This window comes from Pteropus vampyrus, unplaced genomic scaffold (assembly GCF_000151845.1).
Source record: "Pteropus vampyrus isolate Shadow unplaced genomic scaffold, Pvam_2.0 Scaffold151, whole genome shotgun sequence".
Lineage (NCBI taxonomy): Eukaryota > Metazoa > Chordata > Mammalia > Chiroptera > Pteropodidae > Pteropus > Pteropus vampyrus.
The window spans coordinates 3,070,182-3,089,855 of NW_011888932.1; the positions used below are offsets into that span (position 1 = coordinate 3,070,182).

Sequence of the window (19,674 nt, forward strand, 5' to 3'; positions counted from 1 at the left end):
TTCTGATCAGTTAGACTTCAGGTGATTCTCAATGATGGTTCTGTAGTTTAGTTGTAATTTGGATGTGGTCATGGGAGTAGGCAAGCACAGCATTTACCTACTCTGCCATCTTGACGCAGTGGTTTCTGATCAGCATGATTCTTTTCCAGATGTTTTATAGATTACACATAGAAAAACACAAGGTGTGTGGTCTAGAGGTTCCAAGTTCCAGTCTCCATTTATTGGCCATGTTGTTTATGGCAAGTTACTTAATCTCCTTAGGCTTTGGTTTTATTTGTAAAATGAAAATAATAAAATCTGCAGAGGGTTGTTATGATAATAATAAATAAGATATGATATGTTTAAAGTTCCTAACACAATACCTGGTAAGCAACAGGTCTTTAATGCTAATTGAAGGATAAATGAAAGATTGTATGATTTCCTGTCTCAGTACAGCTTAGAGGCAGAGGTGCTTCTCTCTCACTCTGGTTCAGGCCAGCAATCTGTTCCAAGTCCCCCACCATGTTATGCTTACTATTATAAAGCATTTTCTCCTTTACACTGAAGCAGTGTGTTGTTCTCTCCCCCTATGTATTGTTCTCTCCCCCTTCTCCCTCTACTTTCCACAAAAATGTGAGCTGCTTGGACATGAGCAGGGTCTTAGTTTTCTTGTATTCTGAGCAGTGAGCATAGCTGAGGTAGGCAGAGATGGCTTGTTTTGGCCTGGGCCACAAACCTTTCAGCATTATCTCTGGGTGCCAGTCACTCTTATGGTTTAACTTCTTTCACTCTTAAGAGGCAGGAAGGAGTAGAGGGAGGAAAGTGAAATTTATTGAGCCTACAATGTACAACGTAGTACACTGTGGTTCTGTGTTATACAAAGTCCCTGTCTTATAACCCAGTGAGAAAGACAGTCAAGACAAATGAATTAAATGCTTTAATACAGGAACCATAAAATGAAGTGTTCACTTCTTCTTTTCCATTAGATTTGAAAGTCTGCTTACGCAGATACTTAATAAAGAAGCTTCCTTGCTATCACCCACCTCTTCACTGGTCCTAAATTTTCCCACTAGAATACCTGTGTACCTTTCTGCGCCCTGATAATTCCTTTCTTTAAAATCTCTGGTTATTTCCCTCTAACCATCCTTATCTCTTTTCTCCCTTGAATCTAGCCAGACACACGGCCTCCCTCTCTCCAAATGCCATCTCCGAGCATTAATCACTGGGATTGTTGACATATTCCCTTACTCGGTCAGTCAGGTTTCAAATAGGGAAGAACTGCTATGAGAATTTTGGTATAACAATTTTATTATCATAATTAGAGTGTACATAATTATGAGGAAAACTGGAACAGTCAAGATTCAAAAAGAAGAGTTAACGACTCTCAGTTTGGTATCCAGCTCTGGTGTGGGTAGACAGGTCGAAGCTTACAGGGATGTCTGGAAGCCAGGAGCATTGAAGACTATTTAGAAGGTCTGATGTAGAAGTCTATGAGAGATTGTCGGTTCTTTATGGCTGCTACCCCATGAGCTCTCAGTGAAGCATCTGGAATGGGCCTTGGGTTGCCCCTTGGTGAGCAAGCCTGCAGCTGGGTAAGGGAACCATATGCAAATTAGAGAAGAGTATGACAAAACTGGAACACTCTGGTCCCTCTGTGTCTGTTTCTCACTTTGCCTCTCAAATTTCACACTTCACTTTTGGCCACCTTTAACCTGGAATCATAAAGGAGAGGGGATTCCGGCCAATGGAGTTTCCAGCATGACCATATTAATGACAAAACCGTCCAGCACACTTCCCAGTCTTCTACCCTGCCGACCCTGCTGCCACCCCTGCACACCGCTCATGATGGAGTGACGCAAAGTCTGCAGGTTTTGATAACCTTCCATGTCACACCATTCTTTGCCTAGTAGATGTTCCAGTTTATTACTTTACTTTCACATTTTGAGAGAACCAAGCAGTACATGACAAAGAAAGGAAATGTATGTATTGCCTTGAGTTGTTTTCTTTCATCATTCACCTCTGTGAGCGTCTGAGCTTCTCAAGGAAGGGTATATGGTCAGGGATCAGTCACACCTTGTTTGTTGTCTTTTACTCTGTAGCGTGCCATTCAGCACCCCCATCTCAACTCTGTCAAGCGAAGGGAACATGAGTCCGGTTCTGACTTCCCTTTAGCATTGCATGAGTGGAGCCAAATTAGGTTACTTAAATACAATGTGTTAAGAAAGAAATTATACCCATTTAATCCTCCCGTGACTTTAGAAATAGACTTCCAGGGTTAGAAGCACATACACTTCCTATTTAGAAATGATAAAGTCATATAAGGTAGGTAAACCACAAACTTCAGATTTTTTAAAATGACTAAATAGTTCAAGAACATGAGGCAAAGCCTTTTTAAAACTCATTGGTAGAATCTCAGTAGTGATTGAAATCATTTGAATTTGTTTACAGTGGTACCCACATAGGATCAGTTACTAATCCTTTTGACAGTGTTCCAACAATAGCAAACTCAAAATGTTAAAAAGGTTTATTAAATTTATTTTTGTGCTATAGATTACAGATGTTGTAGAACAATACATCCCAGTATGCCTAAATCTTTTACAAAGTTTTAAAACCCTCTAAACATAAAAAATATACATTTAATAAATCAAATCCAGTATTATCCTAACAATATCAAGCACTGAAAACATTTGTAATTAAAATGAGTTTAAAGACACAGGTTTTGAAAGCATCACTAAATGCAATCCATAATTCTTCCATTTAGTTGCATAAGACTTTGGCAAGTGTTTAATAGGCAAAGAGATAAATAAAATGGTAAACCTCCTTCTTTTAAAACTCTTAACTTCATCTGCTAATTTAAATTAAATGCAGACTTGTTAGTCATGACTTTTGCCTTCACATATTAAATGCAGAAAAATCATTTAAATTTCATAATTAAACTTTTATGGGAGAACACATCTCTGCAGAATGGGCCTCTTTTATTTGCTCATGTGTTTTTCATCATTACCTTTTGAAGGATCCCTTTGCCCTCTTGGCTGTTCGAGGAAAGACCATGCCTGGGGCTTTGTTCCTCAGCAAGACCTGGCGTCCCGAGTCCCGACTATCTCTGCAAAGGCCCCCTTGGCACAGGGGTCATCATTTGGCAGAGGTATTATAAGACCTCATCCATGCCCTTATTAAATCCACATGGCAAGGTTATTGTAAGCATATACACCATTTTGCTTTACATTGTCCTCCCTTGGCTTTCCATTTCAGATGGAGTGACTGGTTTGAAAGAGCTGGCTTTCCTGAGAGATTTGGCTGAACAAAACTCAGGGAAGTATGGCGTGCTGGACCGGACAGCCTTGCCTGTGATTAAGGGTAGCATGATGGTGCTGAACCAGCTGAGTAACCTGGAGACCACAGTCGGCAGGTTCTATACCAACCTTCCCAACCGAATGATCGATGAAGCTGTCTTCAGCCTCCCCTTCTCTGATGAGATGGGAGATGGTGAGTTTGGAAAAAACTTCCTGCTGTAAAAGAGGGGAAAAGAAGTGGACATGAGCTCACCAAGAGAGTAAAACTTTTAAATGTTAAATACTTGCACATGATCATTAGATGGTCCGGGCAGGCAAGGGAGTGGACATTTCCTTCTTTTGTCTGAGGGTTGCATAGCCCTCTGCCATTGGTCTGGAAGCACTTCATTCTAGAGCAGAAATCCCCAGCCCTACTTCTTTCTCGTTGCCCCAGACTCAGTCAGCATAATAGGTATATCTACTGGAGAGGCTTTGTGAGGATTCCCCAGTATTTAAAAATTAGTGAATTGGAACCAAAGAGTAAATTTGCATAGCAGGTGGTAAATAAAACTCAGAAGTGCTTAGGATTTAGCCTCAAAGACAAGGCACCATGGTACAGTCAGACACATACAGGCTTGGCAAGAGAGAATTTCAAATCCCACCCTACCACTTAAGTTGTTGTCCTTGGTAATTTATTTAATCTCATTAAATCCATTTGGTCATCTGTTAAAAGTATAAAAGCATCTTTCATGTAATAAATCTTTCAAGTTATTAGGATTGTAAGATTTATTAATGCCTGGCATACCTCTCACTAATAATTACTGCTCTTTTTTGTGTGTGTTCTTTGTTTTATTTTTGTTTTTGTTATTATTACTATTGTTATTATCATCCTAATATCACAAGTTACCCATAATATGATGGTTAACCTTCACATTATTTCTTGGTGTATAAAATGGGAAAAATAATATTTCCCTCAAGGTAGTTGTAAATAGTAAATGCACTAATATATGTAAAGCATCTAGAATAATGCCTGACCAACAGTTAAAAAATACAGCCTTTTTTCTTTCATTTTCTTGCTTATCCATTTTCACACATCCTTCCCTCTCATCTTTCTTGACAGAGAAGATTGAAGAGGCAGCTAATTACTGGCTAGACAGACACCATCACCATGTGAGATTTTATTTTCATGTTCCATTAACTAGAGACTCTCACAGATATTCAGAGAAAACTCATGTATAAAAAGTAAGAAGCCTATAGAGAGAGTGTTTTCTAGAAATTAGGTAAACATGTTATTTCTGGAAGGAAAAAACATAGTAGCAGCTGCTACACTCCAATTTGTTTGTTATCCTTCCTATTTCTGGCAGGGCTCACAGATGTGTATAGAATAGAAACTCCCACCTGTAGATAAAGTTATTTCTTTGTATAGGGAAATGTCAAGTCTTAGATGCAAGCGATCTCTTGTACATTTAACCAATATTATTGAGTGCCAGCCAACATTGTGTCAGGCAGTGATGGGTAAGATACACACCCCATCCTTAGCAAGTGTTTAAGTCTGATAAGAGAAAGACAGAATCAGTAAGCTTAGTTAACATCCATCACCTCACATAGTTATAATTTTTTTTTCTTGTGATGAGAACTTTGAAGATCACTCAGCAACTTTCAAATATACAATACAGTATTGTTAGCTATAGTCATCATGATATGCATTACATCCCCAGAACTTATTTATCTTGTAAATGTAGCTTTTCACAAAGTTTTGCAGTGTTGTATCCACTTCCTCCTATCAGGTGATGCCTTTAATTGGCCTTGGCAATCACAGCAACTCAATAATACTTTGTCAGTGGTCCCCAACCTTTTTGGCACCAGGAACCAGTGCTCCTATGAGAATTGAATGCCTGATGATCTGAGATGGAGCTGAGGTGGTGATGCTCACGCTGAGGAGCGGCTGCAAATACAGAGGAAGCTTCCCTCGCTTGCCCGCTACTCACCTCCTGCTGTGCGGCCCAGTTCCCAACAGGCCAAAGACCGGTACCAATCTATGGCCCAGGGATTGGGGAACCCTGCTTTAAGTGGACATCATACACAGTTCTCTGTGTGGAAGCCCATCCTTTGGAGCAATCTTTCAGGGTATCCAAATACTCTCCCTCCACATTCATAAAAGAATGGCTTTCTGATGTGCTGCTCAGGCATGAATGTGCCCTCCAGCGCACATAAAAGAGCAAGGTGGAGAGAAACTATCCATCTTTCTATTTTGAGTTTTCTTTAGAGCCATAGGATTGTAGAATTGTCAGGGGTCTTAGAGGTCATTTTGTCTCAGCTCCCTATCTGACACATGAAGAGTCTCATCCAGAGAGTGGCACAACTTAACCCAACTCAGGAGTAAAACTAGGAGGAAAGCCCAGCAGTCCTGATGCTCAGGGCCGCGCATTGACCCAGTGTTCACACTCTCTCCTTGTGTCTATTTTCCTCCCCTTTGCTTTCCCCTTTCCGTAGGTATTTTATTGTTTTTGTATGGCCTGTGAGCCAAGAATGGTTTTCATTCTTCTTAAGCTTTGTTTAAAAAAAAGGAAAAAGATATATGCAACAGATTATACGGCCCACAAAGCCTAAAATATTTACTGTTTGGCTCTTTACATAAAAGTTTGTAAATGCCTAGCCCAAACAACAACAAATACATTCCTTTGGAAACTTGGTATCTCCTTTAGCTACTCAGAGTTCTAAGTGGTCAGATAATAAGATTCTGTGCCTCTCTAAGTTTTTTTCTCTCCATCTTCCTCTTTTTGGATAGGATACATTAATGAAACATAGTACCTCATAAACTTTCCTTTATCCATAATCTCTTTTCATCTAAGAACCTACAGAAATCATTATAGCAGATACTACTATGTTCTTTAAACAGATGTGAAAATCAAAGCTCAGAGAAGTTATGTTCTGTGTCATATGTACAATACATAAGGAGCATAGCTGGGCTAGAACCCAGATGTTCAGATACCTTGTCCAGTGGTCTTTCAAGTTCAGCTGAATTTTCCATACTCCAGGAAGTAGAATGATGTATTAAGTGCTGCCGATGTTTTGTACTGGTCTGGAATGTTGTGTCCTTTTAGGCGAAAAATAGTGGAAAATGTATAAATTGCCTCAATATAAACTAATTGAGATACCTGAAACCCCAAAAGACTCTATTTCTCTTGTACTCTCACTCACTCATGCTGTCCGCAAAGGCAGTGGTTGGTTACAGGATCACACAGGAAACTTTTCTTCTGAGCAAAATTGAGGTGACTGATATTAGCCTTCATAACTCACTAGAGCAGCGGCCAACATTTTTGGCACCAGGGACCAGTGCTCCTATAAGAACCTAATGCCTGATGATCTGAGGTGGAGCTGAGGCGATGATGCTGCAAATACAGATGAAGCATCGCTTGCTGGTCCACTGCTCACCTCCTGCTGTGCTGCCCAGTTCCTAACAGGCCATGGACCAGTACCAGGCCACGCACCGGGAGTTGGGGACCCTTGCAGTAGAGCACAGCTCCAGTCTTTATTTTTCCCTGCTATCCTTTGGAATTTTTTTTTTTTCAACCCATAGGTTTGATAATGACTGTGAGTAAACCCTGCTATTTTGGAAACCTACTTCTGGGAATTGTAGGTGTGGACGTGAACCTGGCGTATATCCTCGAAGACGTGACTTATTACCAAGACTCTTTGGCTTCCTATACTTTTCTCATAGATGACAAAGGTAATCTGCTAAAAATTAATCATGGGAAAGAGAAATTTCTTTAACAACCTGAAAAAAATAATCTGTAGATATTCTGATACTAACAAATAAAGTAGAAAATGATAGTATTTATAAAAAAAAAAAACAGTGTGACTAGGACTACTATTTGTAGCAGAACATCACAGAGGCGGCAGAATGAATCTAAAAATTATGCATATGTTTCTATGTTGTGTTGAGGGATAGATAACATTTATAACATCGGGATATTAGGCTTGAGGATAGAATGACGTAGAAAGTGATCCTTTAGGTGGTTTTTTGTTTGTTTGTTTTTGATCTATACTGTTATCTTTAGACTTATTGGCGTTAAGATTCATATGATAGATTAGAACATTTTATTAAACGAAGACCAAATGACCAGTACCTCCAAAATAGTCTTGAGTAGACAGATGCTTGATAATTTAAGACATCTTTCTACACTTAAAGAGTTTTATGCAAGAACACATAAAATAAGTTCAGTTTTTATTGGGCTGATCAGTTTCATACTGAGAAACTGAGTATTAGGCAGCTGTCTCAGAGTATCCCACATTTCAAACCAATGATAGGCACGTTTATTAGATTCAGTACTTACTTCTTACAACATGTTTCCCATAGCCTGTGTTTTTCTTTTCTTATTTCAGGGTATACACTTATGCACCCATCTCTTACCAGACCATATTTATTATCAGAACCCCCTCTTCATACTGACATCATTCATTATGAAAATATCCCAAAATTTGAATTGGTTCGGCAAAATATCCTAAGGTAAGACAAAAGTGAGGGTTGTAGTATTTTGTTTTTCTCTGAAAATAGGACCCTTCGAGGTCAGATATGAGTGTTTGTAATAGGATATAAAATAAGTGTAAATTATTTTAATGTTATCAAAAGTATACTCAGTGATTTTTTTTCCCTAAGAATAGTAGCCAAAAAATATTTACTTTGAGTAACAGGTAAAGTCTCTTAGAACTATCAAATTCTATGTAAATCAAATTCTGTGTTTACATTGGCTTTAATTGTAAAATCAGATGTATGTTATCTCATTTAAAGAAATACTCCTGTTATACCAAATTGAAAAATGATGGCAAAATAAAAGGTTAAGTTCAGGACCAACTCAACAGTATGCCAAAAAAATAGCTTGGCAAAGTAGTATCTATTCCAAGTGACAGCACAATCATATATAACGTTTTCTCTTGAAATAAAGAACAGATTGGATTTTTTCCAACCATGATACATTATTCTGGCAGATGGTAACCTTTAGAGAAACAGGTCTTTGTGTTCATTGGTTGTAAAGTAATGACTGAGTGATTTGAGATGACTTAGTTTCTGGAAAGAATTAGAATTGGGGGGGCAGGGGTAGAGAGAAAGGAATGTTTTCTAGTGCAGAACTGACATAATGCTTTTATAAAATTGAAAATCTCACATCTCTTTCAAAAGTGATGTGCTTCATTGCTTTTCAAAATCAGGAGGTGGTCATTGACTCACAGCTTCTTCCCAGCCTTTAATTAAGTGCTTAATTTTATCTTGTGCCTGAAAATATTTCATTCCGCTTGCCAATGCAGCCTCCCTCTGGGCAGCCAGATTATCGCAGTGCCTGTGAACTCATCCCTGTCCTGGCACATAAACAAGCTGAGAGAAACCGGGAAGGAGGCCTACAATGTCAGCTACGCCTGGAAGATGGTGAGTGAAAGGAAGTCACCTCTGCCTCAGCCTCTCAGGGTGCAGTGCTCTTCCTTATGCAGGAATTCTAGGGCACTTAGGTTGGATAATGTTACTGATTAGTTTTAAAGTGATTGGAAAAAGAGGAGATCCCACAGATGTTTTATCATTTTCCTTATAAAGTTAATCACTGTTCATGATGAATAAGTCAAGCCCTATAAAAGGATATAAAGTAGATAATAAACTATGTCCTACTCTCCCTCCTGCCTTTGACCTCCCATTCCCCGGAAATAGCCACTTCGATCAGTTTCCAGGAAATTTTATTCACATATAAGTGTGTGTGTGTGTGTGTGTGTGTGTGTGTGTGTGTGTGTGTGTGTGTTTTTTCTATGTGCATGTACCTTTAATGGCTATGTGGTATTGCATTATATAGATGGACCAAATTTTCTTTAACAGTCACCTATTGATACACATTTAAGTTGTGTCCAGTTAGTTTTTGTCATTTTAAACTGAAGATTGTGGAAGTTAGGAATTAAACAGGAGATGTGAAAGTGTAAATGCTCTCTACTGATGTATTCCAAGGAAAATAAACTTGTAGATTAGCATTTCGATTATTCAGATTTACCACAAGCAGATTGGACATTTTCGCCATAACTTGCGGTATCCACCACAGCTTTCTTTTACTAGCCTTATTCAGGTAGTAGGCCATAAAGCATCAGAGAAATAGAACCGAACACATACTGTCCATATTCCTTATGTCTCTGTCCTTTACTCCATCTTGCAAGCATACAACAAATGTTGTGATGAGGCCCTTGATATTTTAATTGACCAAAAGAAGAGTGGACTTTCATTTTTATTGTTGAATTTTATTCATTAAATTTCAAATGCAGTCATACTTGAGATTCCCTTGAATGGCCGAATCTGGTATTTAACCTTTTGACTCCAAATGGATCTATTTAATCCTCCCTTTAAGAACTACTTATTGAACACTTAGTGTGAGCTTAGAAGAATAAAGAAGAATGATACTGTCTCTACCCTTATAGAGCATCCAGCCTAGTGGTGGATGCAGACAGTTAAAACAGCTCCATACAGTATCTGTGTCTGCATACAAATGATAGGAATCGGAAGTAGCGAGCATGGTCATAGGCCTGATTCTCCTCTGACCTTGTTTGGTTCTTAATGCGTCTTTATGGCAATAGTGATTTCTACAATGGAAACAAAAGCAAAAAATAATAATAAATTAAACTTTTTGAAAAACATGTCTATAAGCTTAATTCTACCGGTATTTTATTGTTTGATAATACAGATTTGAGGAGAGTCAAAGTCTGTTTTGAAATTCTGAGTCAGCTCATTTTCAGGACTTATTTTTTTAGAATGATTGCACAATCTACCATTATTATTTTATATTTATACAATATTTAAATAAAGGCAAATTGCTTAATTTTCACATCAAGAAAGGGTTAGCCAGAAACCAGAATACATGATTGAGAAATACTTTTGTATTTGAAATCGGAGCTTGTTTACCACCAGTAAACAACTCAACTGATTGAAAGCAACTCAATTATATCCTGGCAAAATAACTGTCTTGCTATTTGTTGGCATTAAAAAAGAAAGGAAATGTAGCTGTTTTTAAGCTCTTCTTTGTACAGTAAATAAATCCAATGTTAACATTTTGGAAAGAAGTATTATCATATTAAGATAGTTTTTCTTCAGCGATACTGGTAAATTCTAGCCACTCTGCTTAGCCAAATTGGGTGTAATTAATCACTTCAAGTAGAAGTGTTAGTTTTCTCAGAGTTCCACAATTGTCAAGAATATCACTATTGAGTGAGAAATTAAAGAGGTAATAAATAATGAGAATGAAGTTTAAAAGGCTGGCCTGGTTACCTAGCAGCAAGAGTAAATATTTTTAAGCTTTCTTTAGTAACTTTAAGGGGAGTAGGTACTCATCTTGTCCTCAGGAATAAGATGAATTCCTCTACTAAATATAATCCCAATAGATTTAGTTTATGCTGAGAATAATTGGTTAAACTGCTTAGCATCCATACATGTAGCAGATACTGATGGATTATTTCACTGAATTAATTTAAATATAATGTGAGGGATTATGTTAGGAGCATTAAGAGATTACTACACTGTCGCTGTGTAACCCACATCCATCTTTGAGCATTTGAGGAGGCTGCGTGCTGTGCGGGAAGGAAGTATTGACTATCAGAATGTATTACAATGTGCCTGTATTCTGCAGCCATGGTTCACTTCAAAACATGAATCTCATGAGCGGTTGGTGAAAAAACCTCAGTCATGGAGAGCTTTCAGATGAGGACACAATAGAAAGACCTGTATTGAAATCTGTTTTCCTTTCTAGCTAAGAACAATTCGTAAACATAACTATTTTTAAAGTATTTTAGAGGCTTGGGGTAAATTTCTAAATTTATTTTTATGATTTAATTCCAGTCGACATACAATATTAGTTTCAGGTGTACAACATAGTGATTAGACATTTATATCACTTACAAAATGATCACTCTGATAAGCCTAGTACTTAGGGTGAATTTTTATTTTTCTCATACATAATAGACCCAGTTATAAAATTATATTTCGGTCATTCTGGTAAAGTTTTTGTCTTTTGATTCCTTGGAACGTGAACACAGGAAACAAACTGAAAAGATGACTATGTGAGATGAGAAGAGGGGAAATAGTAAATGCCACTTTGGAACACCCTGTCATTTTCTAATTTGGTGGTGGAGGAAGAGGATTAAATTTACTAATCTAATTGAATATCCTCGACAACAATACTTGAAAGCAATTCCCGGAAGATGCAAATTTCTCCTGTGTTTAAAAGATTCTGCAACCATCCTCATAAACCCTAAATTATACTTTAACCTGCCTAGTTAAAAATGTCTTCTTGATCATTAAGTAAATCTTTTTAGCTGCTTTAGTTCTGCCTTAGCTGGTTATCACTCTTCAGTTATTTACAAGCCATCTTTTAAACAGACTCTGTCCATTTCTTAATGTGAGCGACTTAAGAAGTTTGACTCTCTTGTATTTTTAACTCAGAGAGCTAAAACTAAGTAGCTTGACTTGGCTTTTAATACTTTAGTGGACATCTTTCCTACCTAGTAGGAGCAAAGTGAATTTGAAAGTACTCCTGTTTCCATGTATGAGCTTAATAAATTAGGCTAAGCTACAGCACATTGCCTACTCTGGTCTGAAATGACAAGTCAAGCAGACTTTGCTAGGGAGCCACAGGGTTTGTACTTGTCACGAGTTAGAGATCCTGCTCACCTCCAACCAAGAAAAGAGAAAGTCGGAAATAGAATGAATATATCAGATTCTATATGAGCTATTTATATGAATTCATAATTAGCTTTTAAAATAGGCAGTTCTTGGAACACTGATTGCAAAACCAACTATGTATTTTAACATGCATTTCAAACTCAAATAGAAATAAGGGTTGTATTCTCCTGCCTTGTTCCAGCTTGTATCCATTAGCTTAAATAAGCAAAAGAGGACCAGGATCCCTGTTTCAAAGATTTTCTAATCCTTTCATCAGCTCCATGGTTTTTTTGTTATATACATTAATTTTCTTCTGTCATAAAGGAAAATATCAAATGTAACCTTTTGTCAGAGATATTGTCTCTCACCCCATCTTCATGTCTTTCATACACTCATCAGATATTTTTCTATATGGAATGAAGAAGATAGAGATAGCAAAGTCACTATTCCCAGGAACCTTCATTTTCTCTATTTGAAATTCTTTATTGATTTTTCCAGGTACAAGACACTTCCTTTATTCTCTGTATCGTGGTGATACAACCGGAAATACCTGTCAAACAACTGAAGAACCTCAACACTGTCTCCAGCAGCAAGCTGCTATACCACCGGCTGGACCTTTTAGGCCAGCCTAGTGCTTGTCTCCACTTCAAACAGCTGGCTACTCTAGGTAAAGCACTTAATTTCTCAGTTTCTTTTGTGGTCCTACTAATAGCAGCTCACTGTAAATATCAGTTTGAATTAAAAAAAAGAGAGAGAAAGAGAGATGTTGAATGTCTGCAATGAGAGTTTGGGGAGACAAATGTGAAAACAATTTGCTGCCTTGACTGGGATCAGTTCTCCTGCAGACACTGAAATAAGGATTTGTGTGTTGATAATTTATTAAGGATGAGCTCTCAGAAGAAACCATTGAGGAGGTGTAATGTAAACAGGGTAAGGAAGGGAGGAGAAAGCAAGCAAGAGTTTAATTTAGGGTGAAGTTCCAGCCTCAGCCTAATCCCATAGGAGGGCTTTAGAGTGTAAAGTTTGCCCAGAGTTAGCCCAGACTCAAGAAAGGTGTTGGACTTTCATATTCCTTAGTCACCTTTCGGCTAGTGCTAGGGACAGGTTTTATTTAGTAGACCAAAGAGTCACAGGTCAAACACATGGACATAAGGATAAGGGAATACAGGAATTTGGGGGTAATACAGGTTGGGAGGTGGAGAAATAGTAAGTAAAAGGGGTCCCAGGGTAGCATACCTATATATCTATATAGCATATCCGTTTCTACCACAGACTCCCTGTCTTTAAAACAGCTTAGGAGATAGGCAAATAATTCAAAGAAAGCAAAAGGAAACTGACATTTATTATGAACCAGGTATTGTACACTCATCATCTGAATTGACCTATAATAGTTGAGGATGTCGGAGTTTAGAGGAAAAATACATCCTGTCCCAAGGTGACATGGAAAGCAGCAAGGCTGAGACATGACTCATGCCCCTCCCATGCCATGATGCCACCTTTTGTATTACATGCTGCCATGTGCCAGGCTCAGATAGTCATTCATGGTGTATGTTGTAGATACACCACAGTATAGTCACAGTATTGTAAAACAGGTCTTCTCTTTTTCACTCTTGAGAATACTTAGGGTTCAAAAAAGTGAATAACTAAGAATCGTTAGACACCTGGCAAACTGAGAAACATGGGCACAGGTAGGAAGAGGATCAAGGATAGAAGTCATCCTGTCTCCAGATTCTGAATGCGAGCACTTGTGTTTTAGTTTCTCATTTAAATTCCCTCCTGTATAGTTTCTTTGTGGATATGAGATTAGCAGAGCAGGCCAGACTCAGTAGTCTCTTCTAGGACACATTCCAGCAGCGTAGACAACTTGGACGGGGCCAGAGATGTCAATTAAAAAAAGGTTGGAGTTTATATTTGCTTATTTGTTTTAATTTAGGTTTGAGAGGGGGGGGTTGTCTTTTATACAGGAGAGTATATATGCCCTTTAATGCACATTTTTAAGAAATGCTTTCCAAAAAGCTAAAATATGCCCGATTCTCTTAAGTGCTACCGGAAAAGCTAAAAACTACTGGTGAATTTGAGGTCACTGTTTTGAAAGTTGAGACAGTGAAGTACAATAGTTTTTCTAGATGAAAAAAAAGCTCAAGCCTAGATTTTTTATTTCCTTTGGATAATCCGCCATAGCTACACTGTCCATTATGGTAGCCACTAGCCACATGTAGCTATTGAATACTTGGAATGCGGCTAGTCCAAATTGAAATTTGCTGTAAATATAAAATACTTAATTTTTATATTGATTACATGTTAAAGTGATAATGTTTTTGGATATACTGGGTTCCATAAGATATACTAGTAAAATTAATTTAACCTATTTGTTTTTACTTTTCTTAAATGAGGGTATTAGAAAATCTTATATTACATTTAGGAATTCCATTGTATTTCAGTTGCACAGTGCTATCTAATAGAGATGCTCAGAAAACGTAGAGTTTTATCAACTCAAATACCTTACATAGAACTAATGGACTGATCCTGCGTCACACAGATAGGCTTTAGGCCAGTGTCCGATTTTCACTGGGCATGCTTTCTACTATACCACCCAGCTTCATCTTGGAAGGAGAACCTGCCCCCACACCCCCAAACAATGTGGGCGGATCATCGAGGGCAGTTTAGTATCAGTTGGTAATGAAAGTGAAACAAGATCATTAAATATAATAAAAAGGGTATGGCAGATAAGTGGTTTCCATCTAATTTCATTGATGCAATTTTGAGGCAAGGCGTTGTATATCAACACTCCCTTCAAGGGAGGTGAGGAGAGGGACATTGTCTTTCTTGATATACAGAGAAGCAAAGAGGAATTTTTTAGAGTATATCATCCATTGCGATTAAGGATATATGTGTGGTTCGTTCTCTCCCTCATTTCGTCTTACTGCAGCAGCCTTTTCTAAAATGCCCAGTCTCTGACACTACAAAAAAGGCCCACTCCCCAAGGTATCTTTCATACTCTTACCTCTGGACCTACTCTTTTATTCTTGAAATACATGTTGCCTTTTGACATTTCTTATATTATTATACTATGTTTATATTGTTTCTCTCCCTCTCTCCCTCTCCCCTTCCCCCTCTCCCTTTCCCTTCTTCCCTCTCTCCTTCCCTCCCTCCCTCACTCTCATTCCTTCACTTGAGATTCCTGTTATCTGAGTAGTCTAAGACAGGGGTCCCCAACCCCTGGGCTGTGGACCGGAACAGAACTGGCCTGGCAGCGGGGAGGGGGGACGTGGCGGGCAGGGGGGCAGGTGAGCAAAGCTTCATCTGTATTTGCAGCCGCTCCCCAGCACTAGCATCACCGCCTCAGCTCCACCTCAGATCATCAGACATTATATTCTCATAGGAGCACTGGTCCCTGGTGCCAAAAAGGTTGGGGACTGCTGGTCTAAGGAACTTCAAGCATTAACTAGTCATGGTCTAGTTGAATACCAAAGTCCCACAGTACAGCACTCAGGCCAGTAACTGTCTCCTTATTGGGAACCGTTCCCACTTTATTACCCTGCTTCATCTCAGGGTGTAGCACCTGGCAAAATCAAACAGTCTTCTCTGGAGGAAGATATTCCATCCTGTTAGGTTGAAACTAATCCTATAAAATTATTTTTTAAGTACAATGTCAGCACAGTCAGAGATAACCAGGCCACAAGGAAACAAGACACCATGAGTGAGAACTACAAAAGGAGTAGAAAAAGACCCACAGGTTTAAATAAGATAGGACAATGATAATGCTTTCTTAAGCTGTTAAAAATATAAGGCTGAACAGTAGAAAATTTCAAAGCCAAAGATATAGTATTCATGTTTCATCATGTTATTCACTGGGAGGATTTTTTTCTTAAATAGAGAACTGGGCTCTTCTTCTTAGATAGGGCCAACAATTAAATATATATAAGTAACTACTGTATTTCCACAAGCTTTCATTTATGCCAAGTTTGGCTATTCCCCCCCTCCCCCGCCCCATCTGTGAGAATAATTTTTAAATTCAATTTTCAGTTGGCTCTAATATTCCATTTTCCTTCTTCCTAGATAATAATACTAATATGAACAATAGTAGTTAATACTTACAGCGCTTGCCACATGCCAAGCACTGTTCTACATGCTTTACATTTGTTAACTCGTTTGCTTTACATATATTAACTGATATAATTCTTACCATAACTCTATTACATAATTATTTCCTCCACTTTACAGATGATAAAAACATTATATTGTAACTTGCTGAACATCACACAGCTAGGAAACAGTGGAGCCCATTTCAACCCAGTCTGGCTCCATGTCATATGCTGCCTCCTTGATCCTAATAAATATATTATGTGTAGGCCTAAGGTATTGTGAACCTTTGCTAATTCAGGCACTTATATATATTTGTACATGTATCTCTTCTGGTTCACTCATGACTGTAAGCTCCCTGAAGGGGGAGAACGTGGCTTTTTTTCTTTTTAACTCAATATCAAGTTCCTTGCTTTCCATATGGGAGACTTTAAGCCACCACAGCTGGCAGATTGGCAGAGCTTTAGTGATGCTTTTGTCTGGGCCTGAGATGAAGTCTGTGTTCTTCAGTCCTGCTTTGTTTGCTTCTCTTTTAGAAAGTCCAACCGTCATGCTGTCTGCTGGCAGCTTTTCCTCCCCCTATGAACACCTCAGCCAGCCAGAGACAAAGCGCATGGTGGAACACTACACAGCCTATCTCAGTGACAACACCCGCCTCATTGCTAACCCAGGGCTCAAAGTAAGTGCTGGCATGAGGCCCCATTTCTGGTGTGCCCCTAAACAGGCCTGGGAGAGGGTGCTGGTAGTGAATCTTTGAAATGGGAATCCCGGCTCTGGATCTGTGCCTCTCAGCTGGAGAGCCAGAGAGGCAGTGTATGTGGGCCAGTGGGAGCTGGTGGGTGATGACCCTTCCGTTGGATTAAGAAGTCCTATGTGCTAGATTAAGAATCTCTTTCAGGCTTTAGATGTACTAGGGATTTTCTAGGTGGGGGATATGATTTAGAGCCCAATGAAACTTTCCCAGCTCCATTTTTCCCAGGGGAAAGAAGTGCCCCTACTGTCTATTGAGATAAATATGATGAAGTTTAAGGAGAAGAGATTTAGCTGTGTGCGCGTGCGTGTGCGTGTTTGTGTGTGATGCTTTACAATAGGATCTTGCCTCTTAAACTCAAAAGGCCTAACTGGGATGAACAGTTGAGTAAATCACACATTCACACATCCACTGACTATATTTCAGTAAGCTTTTGTTTTCACCAAGTTTGGCTGTATCCATCTGCTGTGGAAAGATTTTTAAGAAGTAATTGGGCTTGGCTTCTCTGCAAGAGAGCTTTGGGAAGCCCTGCCAGCAGTCCACTCTCTTTTCATGTGAGTCTTAAAGGATCCCTGCTATGTCTTCCTTTGTTTCCAAGTTCTCTGTCAGAAATGAAGTAATGGCTACCAGCCACGTCACAGATGAATGGATGACACAAATGGAAATGAGTAGCCTGAACACTTACATTGTCCGCCGTTACATAGCAACACCCAATGGCGTCCTCAGAATTTATCCTGGTTCCCTCATGGACAAAGCATTTGATCCCACTAGGAGACAATGGTGAGTTTTAGGAGCTCGCATTATCAAAGGTTCCCCCCAAATCCTGAAGAGACATGATAAGTATATATACAATAAAGCGTCACATTAAAGAAGATACTTTCAATGGCAATGAAAACATGTTTTTGAATAGTTTTTTTTTTTTTTTTAATGTATTAACAGCTTTGTGGGTTTTCTCTGTATATAATGTTTTTATCTCTTCATTGAAATTTTGAGACTGAAATGCTTTATGCTTGGCCATTTCAATTCCTGGTGGTTTTCTTGATTCCTGCCTTGTATGCAATGTGTCTATAGTGGGTACAGTTAATGTCACACTGCACATGGTTATGGCATCAAATTACTGCTCATGCATGACCTATGAAAAATGAACATGTACAAGTTCAAAAACATTTTTACTTCTGTGCTTTCTTCTTACTCTGATTTTCAAAAACAAGCGCTAATCCGATGGTAGAATGGGGGATGACTTGGGCGTAAAAATAGAATTTCTAGTCTTGTGCTGCTTGGTAACTAAATCACTAATGAGTTGGCTATTATTTTTGCTGCCTGTTCCTTCACCCTCACCAATCCAGGGCACATTTTTATTTGCCGAGTTGTATTTATTTCTACTTCATTCATTATTTTAGTCTGTAAAACGTCTATACTATAGATCTAATTAAAAGCTCAGATATATACTGAGTTTAGTATCTCTTTTAAAAGAGAATTTTAGATTTTGTTGACCTCTTATGTCGATACTACGGTCAGACATAAAAGATAGGAATCCTTTTGAATTTTAATGTAACAGGCACAATTTGTGATAAATATTTTTTAGAGTTACAAGCTCACTTTTCTTTGAAACTTAGAGTTTTTTTCATACCCTAAAATAACATGACTTTCTTTGGTCTACATTAGGTATCTCCATGCCGTAGCTAATCCAGGTTTGATTTCTTTGACTGGCCCATACTTAGATGTTGGAGGAGCTGGCTATGTGGTGACCATCAGTCATACAATTCATTCATCCAGGTAATATTCAATTAATTTTATTTATTTCTTGAACACAGCAAGAATATTTTGAAAATTTGAATAGAATAGGAAACACTAAAGATTAATGGCAAAAGCATGATCTCTGAAATGAGGCAAGCTGGGGTTCGAATATCTTATCTAGCCATGTCTTCTTGGGTTCTCTATGCTTCCAACAGCTGTAAAATGGGGATAATACTGCCTCACAAGGTTATATCATGGTTAAGTTGATGAAAAGCTCTTAGCCCTATTCTTGGCAGCCATGATGAGTATGAAGAAGGAAAAGAAAAATGTTCGATTTAGTACAGCAGTTTGTAGAAATGCCAGTCTTAAACCAAGCAAAGAAATAACAATAGGAACCTGACAGTTATCATTACTAGAGAGTGTTCTCCAAAGGAAAGGAGCATTTTTAGTGAAGGAAAAAAAGTATTGAGACATCAAATTTATTACTTCTTGTATTTGGGTCTAAATCTTTAGAATTATATAGGAATTTGTTATTTTTACTTTGTCCTTGTACTGCTTCTTGAAAAATAAAAAGGCATTTTGAAAATTGATTTTCCAGGAGTGCTGTAAAATGTAGGTATCACTGTAAATATATTTAGAGTGCTTTATGTTTCCTGCTTTTGAGGTTTCAGTATTTAAGCTACAAATGTCAGTGAAATGTTGGGTGGAGAGGCAAGTAAAACACGTTGAACACATTTTAATCCCTTCATTATACAAATAGCTGTTTTTCCCTAGCAACCAAGAAAGATCATATTTTGATTGGTACCTGTAATGATGCCTTAAAATTTATGGAAGACAGATTTTCTTGCTTAACTTTATGCTTTTCTCTGGTGCTCATTATATATCAATGATTGACATTCAGTAGAATTCCTCTAACGCAGGTTCATTGGGTGTAAGAATTGGGAAGCAGTACTGTGTGGAATTTCAATCATGACCTGTGTCTCCATGGAAAGCAGGCCCTGCCACCAGCCAAATGTTGATTCCTTTGCGGGGGACTATATCTGTTTGGCTCTGTCAGCTGCTCCCAGAATATAATATTTCTCATATAAACAAGTAAACAATCATTTAGAACACATTTTTTTCAGTGTTTTTATTAACAGACCATCTGTCAGGCATACGCTTACTACTTTCTGAAT

The 19,674-nt window shown here is 38.3% G+C and overlaps 1 protein-coding gene across 1 annotated transcript in view; it reads left to right on the plus strand.

The window, feature by feature from the left end:
* CACHD1 (cache domain containing 1) overlaps nucleotides 1-19,674 on the plus strand; it is a 213,431-nt gene that overhangs the window by 170,370 nt on the left and 23,387 nt on the right. Inside the window, exons 9-16 of the mRNA XM_011369568.2 lie at nucleotides 3,232-3,465; nucleotides 6,832-6,981; nucleotides 7,638-7,761; nucleotides 8,556-8,673; nucleotides 12,427-12,595; nucleotides 16,548-16,690; nucleotides 17,361-17,542; nucleotides 18,428-18,538. Of these exons, the coding sequence (XP_011367870.1) occupies nucleotides 3,232-3,465; nucleotides 6,832-6,981; nucleotides 7,638-7,761; nucleotides 8,556-8,673; nucleotides 12,427-12,595; nucleotides 16,548-16,690; nucleotides 17,361-17,542; nucleotides 18,428-18,538 (1,231 nt within the window). The remainder of the gene's footprint in view (nucleotides 1-3,231; nucleotides 3,466-6,831; nucleotides 6,982-7,637; nucleotides 7,762-8,555; nucleotides 8,674-12,426; nucleotides 12,596-16,547; nucleotides 16,691-17,360; nucleotides 17,543-18,427; nucleotides 18,539-19,674) is intronic.